At 55.0% G+C, this 12684-nt stretch overlaps 1 protein-coding gene across 1 annotated transcript in view; it reads right to left on the reverse strand.

Annotated features, from left to right (window-relative positions):
* CACNA1C (calcium voltage-gated channel subunit alpha1 C) overlaps positions 1–12684 on the reverse strand; it is a 457945-nt gene that overhangs the window by 140685 nt on the left and 304576 nt on the right. The window contains exons 6-7 of the mRNA XM_060024050.1: positions 12285–12443; positions 5549–5745 (exon numbers count right to left, since the gene is read on the reverse strand). Coding sequence (XP_059880033.1) covers positions 5549–5745; positions 12285–12443 — 356 coding nt within the window. The remainder of the gene's footprint in view (positions 1–5548; positions 5746–12284; positions 12444–12684) is intronic.

Below are 12684 nucleotides of genomic sequence, written 5' to 3' on the forward strand. Positions count from 1 at the left end.
TGCCACCTGCAGCCCCTCGGCCCCCGGGCCGGCACCTCACAGGGTGACCCAGCCTTCGCTGGAACACACGCCTTACTCTTCCCCACATCTAATTCCCAGAGGGGACCACAGCCTCGAGCCTCCAAATCCAACATACATGTTTCCCCGAGAAGAAAATTCAGGAGGAACGATGGCTCCGGCCCCACTGCCTCGGGGTCTCCCTCCATTCCGGCCGGTTCCCGGGGGCTTTCACGTCTGGTGCTTCCCCCTCTAAGGGCTGGGCACTGCGGGTCCCCAAAGGCTGAGCAGTTTGAGGGGCGCGGGAGGCTGTCACCTGCCGTCAAAGGCAGGACGTGCAGCCCGTGGAAGTCACGGCGCGTTACGGGGACTGTGCTCAGGGGGCAGGATCTGCTCTGTCCGGAAAGCCAGTGCCCTGGGCGATGGCCCAATGAACCCCTGACCTTTGTCACCTTGCCTGCGCGACATAGGGTCCACCCACAGTCGCAGGGACAGCAACAGGTTGGCGAACAGTCTCGCCCGACACCTCCTGCCCCTGCTCACGGCAGCAGGAAGGCCCGGATCTTGTGGGAGACGCCAGCAGGCCCACCACCAAGGAGGCCAACAAGGCAGCTTCCCCTGGACTCGGCCGGGACCCCGCAAGGAGCGGAGGCCCCGTGGACGCCTGTGCCCTGACGCTGTTGTCGCGGGTGGGCCTCCGGCACGTGCTGAGACCACGGGGTGCCGGGCTGATTCCTGGGTCTGTTAGCAGCCCGAAGCACCGTCTCTCCAGCCAAACTGGCACAAAGCTGGCTTCTCCTTCTCTTCTGCCCCCCACCCAGCTGAAGTCCAGCGACACCCCATATCCTCTGACGAGCTCTCCCTGCTCTCGCCGAGCCCTGCGTGGGACCCACGTGTCTCTGGGTCCCCACCTCTCCAATTACACCCAAACTCCTCGAGCGCGGGCCTGGGGACCTTGTAAGTGCTCACGAAATGTTCAATTGAATTACCGAGGAGTAAGGACTTGCCTAGTGCCAGTGAAATGAATAAAACTAAACCTAGTAAGTAAAGAAATAATAGCTTTGAGAGATGCAAATTCCCCTTCTTCAAATGCTTATAAACCACGGGTTTATTGTTTGGGTAACAGGTCCTCTGTGTAAAGCGCTGTGGGCGCTAAGTGGTAACGCTCTAGCTCGGGCAGATTCCGGGTTCAGGACCAGGGGGTCCTGAGGAGACCTAACACCTGCTCTACCTGGTCCCCATGCAAGAGCCCAGGATGCTGTCTTTGGGTTATTGGAGGGGTTTTCATTTCCAATGACTATTAGGTCCCCAGGAGAACTCAGCCCCACCAGCTCTGCTAGCTGGCTGCCTGCAGAGGCTCGTTTCCCGTATCTGTAGTGAGAAGAGGTGCAGGTGGAACAGGAGAAAATAGGCTAACGCACCTGAGTCTCTGCTTGGATGCCAAAGACCTTCGTCATAGACGAGGGATACTTCGGCAGCACCGAGACCGGAGATCAGTGGCCGTGATGTGTATGTGTGAGTGTGTGTGAGCGTGTGTGCACGCGTGTGTTTACAAGGAATGTCCTCCCACACGGGCGAGTGCGGAGCTGACGACTGACTTGCGCAAAGTTTAAACCTTAGCTTTTCACTCCCCAGGTCTCCTGCTGAACCAAACTAAGGCAGGTACGACAGAAGATGCATCTTTTATATGATTTCTCCTGACGTATTCTTCCTAATCTTGTTTTAAGCTGAATTTCTAATTTTTAAAAACAAGCGGAAGAGCTGGTCATGGAGAGACCAACTGGGGAAAACGGGAGGTGTCAGAAAGAGGGGGCCCGGGTGTCAGTGGAGGAGGTGACCCCAGGACGCAGGTCAGAGGGCTGCCCTGTGCCACACGGGATACAGCATCCCAGGGGCCCCAGGTCAGAGGGCATCGTGGGCAGAGGTCAACAGAATCCTCCTGATGGACGGTGGGTGAGGCACCGAGATTCCTAAAGCACTGGGTGCCTGAACCCCCGGTAGGAGCCCCCTTGCCGGCCGCCCTCCCCCCAGGTCAGGGCCACGCTGCTGTCCCCACGAGCAGGGGCCATCCGAGGCAGGTGGGAAGTCAGCGATGAGCAGACCCCAGCGCACGCTGCTGTGACCTGGCTACACGTGGAGAGGGTGCTCAGAGTTCACATGGACCCCAGCTCTTGGGCCGCATCTGAGAACCTACAGATTGTCTCGGTTCAGGAAACCCGAGCCCCAAACACACAAGAAAGCAGCCTGGAGTGACACGCCACCGGGTGGGGCAAAACACACCGAGAGGAGACCTGGAGACGTGGCATCCCCGGGGGACGGTCCGACGGGGCTTCCCTCTCTCACAACTGCTCCCAGAGGCAGCCCACACCTTCCACTCCATCACTTTCCCCGCTATTCTTAAGAGGTGTGGACATTCGGAGAGTAAGCGGACAGGCTTTGGCTTCAGAAGCCATTTCCCAAGGAACTCCCACCCCCAAGGCCCCGCTCTGGCTTGGTCTCCAAATCCCCGTGTGCCCCCGCCCCGTCACCCGCAGACTCCTGGAACGGGCCACGGGGAAGGCAAGCGCAGGGCTGCCCGGGAGCCCGTCCCAGCGGGCGGTGTGAACAGCTGAGGAATCGTCCAAGCACTACTGCCCAGGCTTGTCGTGCTGGCCGGCCACGAACCCTTCCAAGTCGGGAGCGCGGGATGGGCTGACGGATTCACACTCAAGGCCACCCCAGGAGGAGCTGGGGGCCTGCCAACCGTCCCCCCGCCCCGAGCCAGCTTCAGCGCTTCGGTGCTCCAGTGGGCTGTCAGCTCCCCAGGGATGTCTATCCAGCCGGTGGGTCCAGTCTCTGCGACACCTGGAGCCGTGGCTGCCCGTCCCCACGTCCTGCAGACCTGCCCCCGGGACTCGGGGGGGAACGCGTTCCTCCGAGTGGAGGACCCTGGGCCCACCTTCCACAGAAGCCGTCTCCCTAGCCGGGTTCAAGCCAGTGGCACCAAAGCAGCGCCGTGCGATTGGGAACGTTAGGCTGCAGGGACTCGAGCTCTAGCTGGACTCTCCCGGGAACCTTTGCAGGTGCAGGTGCTGGGGCCGGACTCTCAGCGTCTGGTCCCACGGCTGGGGACGGGGGGAGCGTGGGCCCCTCCCTGCGTAGAAAGTTCCGTGTTTTACACGAAAGCACATGGAGGTGTGAGAGTCTCGGGGTTTGGAGGAGAAATCCTGAAGGCGAGGAAGGCGCAGGGGGAGGGAAGAAGGAAGGAGGAGGAGAGGCGAGAGAAGTGGGAGCCGGCAGAACAGCATGCAGCAGGCGCTGCGGGCTGGGCGGGGCTTTCCTCGAGAACACCCGCCAGGACGCTCCGTTTCAGTGTCGGGGGTGCGTGTGTGTGTGTGTGTGTGTGTGTGTAGGTGCGCATGCGTGAACACGTGTGTGCCCACACACACACACACGCGCACACGGCTCGGCCATTTAGGGAAGGTCAGGGCGAGGCTGTCCCCTGGGCCTGGGACTGCCCGCCACCTCAGACACTCCCTACTCCCGGCCCAAGCTCGTCACCCACCCACCACCCGCAGGGGGAAAAGCACAACACAGCTGCTGAAAACTGCTGGTTGCCACGCGTGCTCCTTCGCAGCCCCCATGCTGGCTGTCACCGTGACAGCGCCTCCTCGGGTCACATCTGGCTGGTGGGGGGAGAGGGAGGGAGGGATGAAGGAGGATCCCAAAAATACACCAGGGACAGCAGCAAAGTAAATTATACCTATTCCCCTAGCCCCACACCCACCCACCCACTGCCACCCTGCCCTCAACTGGATGCTATGGGAGGCGTTTCCATAGCAACTTGAGGCGCGGGTTTGAAGCTCATGTGATGAGACTCCAAAGCCCAGTTCCACACAGTCATGTGTTCTGTGCTGTCCGTTTGCAGAAGGATGTCTCTGTCCTTGGCTGGCCAGAGGGACTCACCCAAGATAGAAGGACCCGTTAGGGCCGCTTTTGAATTCGATCTGCTTTACTGAACGAAATTAAATTTGCCCAGGTAGAGTAAGCTCAATGCCCCTTTTCTCACAGATTATTCAAAACCAAGTTCTCATTGAGGATGAGCCTGGGAGATGGGCTCCAGTGTTCCACCTCAGTTTGAGGGAGGAGTGATTAGACACTTTGCCTTTTTGCAAAGTGTCACAGTGTGGCCACTCTGGGGCTCTAGCGGCACTGCGTTGTTCAGTTTAGGGCTAGTCAGCTTGCCTACACTGAGCTGGATGTTACTGTGTCTGAGTCCCGAGGACTGGGCACCCCCGGCAGGCAAGGAATGCTCAATACTGTCTGCGGGGCACAAGGCACGAGGGCGAGTTTCAGCTGGTCCTGCACAGAGACGTACACATTTCACGGCAGCGCTGGGTCTCAGCCTGCCGACCCTACCCCAGAAACTGGGAGAAGAGGGCTTTTGAATTGTTGAAAAACAATTTAGAAGCTTCAATGCCCAGAACGCGCAAAGCATCTCCGAGCCGTTCCAGGACTCCTCCTGGTCCGGGAGGAGCTCCATACCTCTCCTGGCACTGTTCTTCCCAGTCTGGCAGCTCGGCTTGCTGGGAAGGCATCCACACCCCCCTCCCTCCCAAGCAGCCTCTGAGACCGTTTCCAGGACGGCCAAATCGCCGACTGCTTGCAAAGCTCTGGGTGCGATGGTATTTTCAAGCCTGGCAACAGGCATTTTCCACCCAAATGCTGGAGCACAGCACCGGGCTCTAGCAAGTCAGTTCTCACGTGGAAGAAGGAGGTACTACAAAGGATTACATTTTCTGGAGTTTTTACAAACACTGGACTTGACTGCCAGAATGGAGAAGGACCAAGTATGACGTGTGTGCTTACGGGGCAGAGGCTGCGTGAACACCTGGCAAAGCAGTGCTGGCTGCTGGCTGATAAAAGGAGCATCTTTAAGGTGAAAGGAGACTTGCTGCTGAGTGGCTGGCCCTCGAGAAGTGGCATTTCTGAATAAGCATCGCATCACCAGCGGAGTGCTTTGTCAGCAGTGAAAAGGATGGCAATGCATTTGTCTGATGGACTATTCTGATATAACGAGGTAAGATTAACATGGGAAATAGAAACATGATAGCAGGCCACGATGCCACACGATTCAATAAAAGTGGTTTCTTAGAAGATCAGGCCTGGGTTTTCTCTTTAGCCCTAGGAATTGAACTCTGTGCCCTTCGGCTCTCTCTGGGGGGCAGAGGCAGGACACGGATGGGAACAGGAGCCCTACAAGGGAGCAGGAGCTGAGGACCCTGGGGTCGGGACCGGCCGTGTCCCCACGGGGCTGCGAGCCAGCGTTTCTCACTATGGAGGACAAAGGAAAGGTGACACTTGTCTTGGGCTGGTGGGCAGAGAGAGACTCATTAGGGTGAGAGCCTCAGGCTTTGTTTCTCAGGCAAGACCTAGAAGAAATCGAAGGCCCTCATCGGCCGTCCCACCCCGGTGTGCGTGTGACCACATCACGGGAAGACGGAGAAGGTGGACGACAAGGAGAAGCCGGCAGTCTGCGGGCTCCCCGCCCCCGCCCGTTCCCAGCACGTACCCAGTAGAGGACATCGGTCCAGCCCTCCATGGTGATGCACTGGAACACGGTCAGCATGGCGAAGGCAAAGTTGTCGAAGTTGGTGATGCCGTGCTTGGGCCCATCCCAGCCCGGCTTGCACACCGTGCCATTCTGGCACTGCCGGCCGTGGCCCGTCTCCAGGGCACAGGGGGAGGGGTCGTCTTCTGCTGGGACATCTCAAATGGCCGGGGGAAAAGAGAAGGAAGCAGGGGGTGGGGGGAGAGGGACGGGCAGAGAAAGAAGAGAGAAGTTAGAGAGAAAAGTGATGGGCGAGGCTGGTGGGACAGCAAACGACCCCAGCGGCAACAATGCAGAACACAGTTACATCAATGCCCCAAACACAACGTGAACGACACAGGGCACCAGGTATTCATTGTGTGCGGTCATCAACTTAGAAGGTCAGCGCTTTCAGCTACTTGTTGTAAAACTGTTTTTTAACCTCAGTCATCGATTTCAAAGACAGGAGGGCTGTTGGCTGTCAAATGGGCAATGAAAACATAACTACGATGCAACCACTCTGAGTGTAAAACATCCTGGGACGTGGTAGTGAGTCCTCGTCTTCTCTTTTTGGTGGTTAAGTATCTGTAGAAACTTCTGCTGGAATGCCAGCGTCTAGGGCGAGGGCATTGTTGATTGGAAGGTTCTTTCACGTAATTGGCCAGAGATCCCGCCCAGTGATATTTTCTGACTCCACATGGGTCCGTGACATATTACGTGATGCTTTACCAGGGACGCAAGTCACTTTGCAGTGGACGCCTTCTTGATGAAGGAAGGAAAATAAATTCTGATGGCGGGAAGAGTACCTACTGCAGAGCTTTATCTCAGCCCCTGAGCACAAACGCCACTGCGGTATTTTGTGCATGTTGCGTGCAAACTTGTGGACTGCCCTTTTCTCCAGCATTAGGACCTTTCGGAAGAGAAGAGCTGTCTTGACCTCTAATCAGGACAGAGCGGCGTGGGGGACGGGGAGGGCGCTCCCCAGGTATACAGCGCTCTAGGCTTTTTCAAGAAACAGCATAACATACCCCATGGCCGCAGGCTGTGCTCGGGCCAGGAATAGCTGCTAGGAAGTTAGTGAGTTAAGGTATTTGTCGTGCAGAGATCATTGGTAAATTGAACTAAGACTTGGCTGAGTTAAGAATTTCCATTTTGGTAAAATACTGAAAGTCCTGTCCCAGCTGCGGGAGGTCACAACGTGGAATTCACTGCAGTTTGTGAAATTAAGGACATCGCCTTAGGCTTGTAGGAAGAAACAGTAGTAAACAGAATGGACCCCGGTTCTAGCAAACAGATGACTGCCTCCGACTTCAGTGAAGACGTGCCCCCGAGAGAGAATTTGTTTGTGGTCCCTCGTTTGGGGACTCCAGGCCACCAGGGTCCTCTCTGGCTTCAAACGTACCCAAGCAGTCACGGGGCGAGGACCTCTGTACAGAGACTGTGGGTTCCTGGGCTGTTTCTCAGTTTGTGGCTTCAAATCGCAGCTGTTCAGGAGGAAGACAGCAGAGGAATATTAATCCTTAACTAAGGGGTGACTCTTAGGGAGGTGGACTGAGCTGGGTGGTTGGAGACCATGCTGACTTGTGTCCTCTTGGCTTTTCCCTTTCTCTCTCTTTTTTTTCTTTTTTTTTTTAAATTAATTAATTTTTCCTACATCTTTATTGGAGTATAATTGCTTTACAATGGTGTGTTCATTTCTGCTTTGTAACAAAGTGAATCAGTTATACATATACATATGTTCCCATATCTCTTCCCTCTTACTTCTTTTTTTTTTAAAATAAATTAATTTTATTTATATATTTTTGGCTGCACTGGGTCTTTGTTGCTGCGCGCGGGCTTTCTCTAGTTGTGGCGAGCGGGGGCTACTCTTCGTTGCGGTGCGCGGGCTTCTCATTGCGGTGGCTTCTCTTGTTGTGGAGCACAGGAGCATGGGGTCAGTAGTTGTGGTGCCCGGGCTCAGTAGTTGTGGCACACGGGCTCAGTAGTTGTGGCTCGTGGGCTCTAGAGCACAGGCTCAGTAGTTGTGGCCCACGGGCTTAGTTGCTCCACGGCATGTGGGATCTTCCCGGACCAGGGCTCGAACCTACGTCCCCTGCACTGGCAGGCGGATTCCTAACCACTGCGCCACCAGGGAAGTCCCTCTCTCTCTTTTCAACAGCTTCACCGAAATATAATTTACATGCCGTACAATTCATCAGTGAACACGGACAGCTCAGTTATTTTTAGTAAATTTATAGAGTTCTCCAGCCATTGCCACAATGCATTTGGAAACGCTTCCATCGCCCCAGATTCCCGAGGCCCTTCTCCCATCCAGCCCTGGCAGCCACACCTGCTGTCTGTCTACAGATCTGCCTGCCTAGGAATCTCATATCTACAGAATCACACACGAGGTGGCTTTTTCCACGTAGCGCCGTGTTTCGAGATCTGTTCCTTTGCACGGCCGTACACATTGCTGTGCGTTTACCTGCTCGCCCGCTGATGGACAGCTGGCCTGCTTCCAGGCGGGGCCACTGTGAGCAGCTCGGCTTCTGGCTTGTTCCTGGCCCGGTGCTTTCGGTTGTGTGCCTGTGTGATGACCAAGGCGCTCCCTGGTCCCTGAACTGTACGGGGGACAACAGTGTCCCCATCATTTCCTGCTCTGGGGTCTAACCCCCAGGAGGCCTCCATTCACGTAATGGAACTCCAGTCATAGTTTTTTGTGACTTTTGAAATCTTAGGAGATTTGGATGTGAGGTTAAGGAATGGGAGGCTATAAAAGGATGGAACCTGAAGAGTGAATCTCAGACCTAACAATACATAAGAAAGTGGAAAACAAGCACTTAAAAACTGAGAGTAGGTGGACTGGAAAGCCAAGAACCGAACAGGTCCTAAATTCTGCTGGGTCTCACTTGCCTAGTGACCCGCTTTCTAGAATGATGTGTTCAGTCACTGTGACAAAAGTGCTGGGACGATGAAAGATGAGACAGAAGAGAAGGTGAACAAAATAGAGGGAAGCTTGTGTTTCTTCTTCTCCGGCCTTGCTTTCTAGTGCAACAAAGGTGCTGCTAGTCCCAGGCTGATAGTTTCCCTGCACCTCAATCCCTGAGCACAGGCAGAAGCGAGGAAAAGGCGAAGGCTGCCAGACGGAGTCCTCAGTGTCCTCAAGGAAGGGAAACGTATTTGAGGGCTTTACAAATGTATGTTGAGAAGAAAACGGCGTCCAGGGGACGTGATCTCGTTAATAAAAGAGAGAGGATGAGGTTCAGAAAGATGGTCTACAGGATCAAGTGCCACTCTGCTATTTTAAATCTGTCTTGAACAACAGTAAAAAGAAGATTTGAGAACAATTAAGGGGCAATAATTATCTGGTAAAAATAGGTATCTATAAAAAGCACTAAAGGGAACACCCGACACATGTGAGCACGCACAGATCAGTGGGTCCCGGCGACATGCACTTGAGGGTGGGGGGAAATTAGCTTGAACGTGAAGACGTGCTGGATTCTCAGCAGAGCCATGAATTCCCAGAGAGGGAAATGGGAACACGACGCTGGAGAAACAGCCAAAGCCATACGGGCTCCCCGTTTTAAAGCAGAAATGAAGAGAGGTGGGGTCATTCTGGAAAGTCCAAATTAAGTTTGTGGTAAAAGAATGGAGGTACAGAGGAGGAGAGAGTCTGGAAGTGCAGTTAGTGCCCAACAAGAGCACGAAATCTGGGAGAGCGCCAGCGAGGGCCTCCAGGAAGAAATCACCAAAGACAAAGCCAATTACTTTTTTAGGCCCCAACTTTAAGGAGTGAATAGACTGAAAGTGATTTCACTTCTGGGTTTCAGCCAACCAATTCTCTGCCAGTCTCAGGGGTAATTACTGTGCTTGGGAGAGCTATGCAGAGTGACCTGGCTCGGACTGCGACCAAACAGATGGGACGACCAGAAACAAAAAGGACGGACATATGGTGATGTATCTGTTGAGGAACAAGGGAGGCGCCTTGCAGATGCCTCCGGGATCGGGGGAGATCTCCTCTCCTGAGACCACATCTGCAGGGGCTGGAAGGGGCAGCCTGGAGGCAGAACAAGGGTACACCGGCAGCTCCAGTGCTTTCTGGTATGGATTTGATAGGGAGCATGGCTCAAAATCCAAGGTACCCTAAAATCTACAAGTTCACAAAATAATCCCAAAGTGTAAAAATAATCTGACGTAAATTCCATAAAAAAACCAAGACGAGGACTCACAAGCGCTTTTGCATAATCTAAGTTTGCAGAAAAATAGAGGAATTCACTCCAAAGTCTAAAATTAAAAAAAGAGACACCCATTCCAAAGGTGATGCAAACGTCTCCAGAACGCGTGGGGAGTGGTTTCAAAGATACGCTCCGGCTGTGCTGAGTGCGTCCGATTCCTGTACACATCCCTCTTTGTCAGCGTTGATCAGTGTGTAGATGGAAGGGGCCCCCATGACACGAGAGGGTCCCTGGACAGCCATCAGACATGGTTCAGATGCAGGCAGTGAGTGAGCGCCTGAGTGCAGGGTGCTGGGCGGAATGGCCTCTGCAGCGTGTCCTGGGCACCCTTCCCGCGGGGCTGACGGGGCTCCTCTCTCGGGAGTGCTCCCCGGGGTCTGCCCTCGGGCACCCTGTCTCCCCGGGCGATGGTGTTTCCACGATGCGGGCCAATTCTCTTCCGAACCTGGTGGGGTGGGGTCGGGGGGAGGTGAACCCATCACATAAATAACCCGGGCTTTTTCCGGGAGGAATCAGGAGGTGTCTCAGTTGCGTTTCCTGGTCTGCTCACCCTCAGGGATGGACAGTAGCGTGTTCCCAGATTGGCCATCCACTCGGCCAGGCCAGTTCTGCTCTGTCTCTTGAGAGCACGGAGGTCGCGGAAGGTGTCGGCAGGCCTGCGGCAGCCTTTCCTCCAGCCACCCCCGTCTGGCACAGAGGAGTCCCTCACCCTGTCCATCACGCCCACCGTTTTCTGGCTGTTTGAGGCCACTGAAGGCAGGACCACAAAGTCAGAGACTTCCAGGCGGTGCGGGCACAGCCCCCGTAGGATCCTGCCGACCGCGGAAGAGCCACCTTGACTGCTTCCCCGTCGGATGGCAGAGACGGGGTGGTGTGGGAGCAGCTCCCGCTCAGCGAGGACAGACGCGTGGAGGCGCGGCCACTCAGCACAGAGTCTCACCGCATCTCCCCACCACACCTTGGTGCGCAGGTGAGAGCCACCGCACCGCCCATCGCCCGGCTGATGGGGCCTTTCGGACTCGGCATCCTCGCACCGGCCCGAGGAGTCTGGGTCAAACGAGTCGTTGGCCATTTCAATACAACGGCATAAATTTTAGACGTTCTGTGGTGGCTCTGAAGCAGGTCTTAGCACGAGCTCTAAGGAAGGCACACAATTAACACAAGTTTACTGTTTCTGGGCAGCTACAGGTCGAGCCCAACAAAAGGAAGGATCTGAATTAAAGGGGAGAATGTTATTCGTTGCATTATTGGGTATTTCTTTAAGCAAGGCTGGAAATCTCAGAATTTTAACTAAAGTCGAGATCTAATTCCTTCAATTTTAAAACAGTTCCTTTTTTTAACGTGACAGTTTATTTTATATAATATGACCCAAGAAATTCTCCCTACAGTGAAGAAACGGTCTCCTCTTAGACTTGCCATCAAAGAAGTAGAAACAGTTGCGCGAGTCTGTGACTATAGGTTTACACTTCTGGGTTTCTGTTTTGGCTGTGGCCACATGCAAACACCTGGCCAGTTCGTCCAGGTCACTCAGATCAGGGGATCCGTTTGGTTTCCGATCATGATTCATCCACTTCACTGCCTCCTGTGTGGACGCTCTCCCCACTCCCAGGGAGGGGGCCAAGTTTAATCTACTGCCTGGGCTGAGCGGGAGTGTGAAGCCGTGGACGCGAAGGGGAAAGAAGGTCTCGCAATGCTTCAGAGAGATGCTCCCCTCTGTGCCCTAAGGTGCCAGAAACTAGGATGAAAGATCTTGTTGTTTGGAAAAAAGTCACGTAAGTCGAACATGGCTAACCCCGTGCGGGGGTATTTTTTTTTTAAACAAGTTTTTGTGTTAAACTACTTCGTTTAAAAGCCATGTTGATCTCTGTTTAAATGTTTTCTTAAAGGTCCAGCTGAGACTTCAGTAGCTGAAGACAGCAGTTTGTCGCATGTCGGTCAAGCCCCAAGTCCAGTCCTACCGGCGAGAGCCCAGCGAGTAGCACGGCTCGTTGAATGCGCTGATTTATGGAAGGGACGCAGAGAGAGTGTGTCAGAGAGGACGGGCCGGCGGATGCCCGAGGTACAGACACACCTCCTGGAGGAAAAGGAGTTTTCCTGCTGGCCGTCCTCCCCTCCTGGACTGGGGGCCCCGGACGGGAGGCAGAGACACCCAGACGGACGACCCAGGGCTGTGACGGGAGAGCCACCAGCTGAGGGCGAGGCCTCCCCCCGAGGGCACTTTGGTGACAAGCTACACGGGGGACAAGGGGGCAGAGACATACAGTCCCCAGGTTAGCTCCGATTCTTAAAATATTCAATGTTGGCTAGGCGCCTCGTTTAAAGAATGCTTAGCAGTGCCGGACAACACTCGTGTTTAGCTATTTTAACACAGACTCATTTTAGTAAAAACAAAAATTAGAACCGAGAGAAAAAAAATACAATCTCTGGCTCTCCTGGCCGTGGAAACGCAGGCGCTCGACGGCAGGGTCTCCCCGCTGGCCGGGGGTGGACGGCGCTCCCCTTACCTGCGATGCCCTCCTGGTTGTAGCAGGTCTTGTGCATCTTCCCCATGAAGAGTTCCAGCCCGATGATGGCGTAGATGATAATGACGAAGAGCACGAGCAGGGCGATGTGCAGCAGGGGCACCATGGCCTTGATGATGGAGTTCAGGACCACCTGGAGACCTGCAACGGCAAAGCGGACTCTGCGCCCACCGCTACTGGAACTCAGCCGTCTGCCGTGACCCGCTCCCCGCCGACGGGCCCGCACCCCAGTTCCCGGTAAGGAAACCGAGGCGCCAGGTTACTCGGTCAGAGTGACACCCTGGGGGAGCTGGATCCAGGTGGGCCTGACCCCAGACCTCCCCGGGAGCCACCTCCAGACGGAAGGACAGGGAGATGCTGTCCTTCTAAGGGCATTTCAGTT

Source organism: Delphinus delphis, chromosome 11 (assembly GCF_949987515.2).
Source record: "Delphinus delphis chromosome 11, mDelDel1.2, whole genome shotgun sequence".
In the NCBI taxonomy this organism is placed as follows: Eukaryota; Metazoa; Chordata; class Mammalia; order Artiodactyla; family Delphinidae; genus Delphinus; species Delphinus delphis.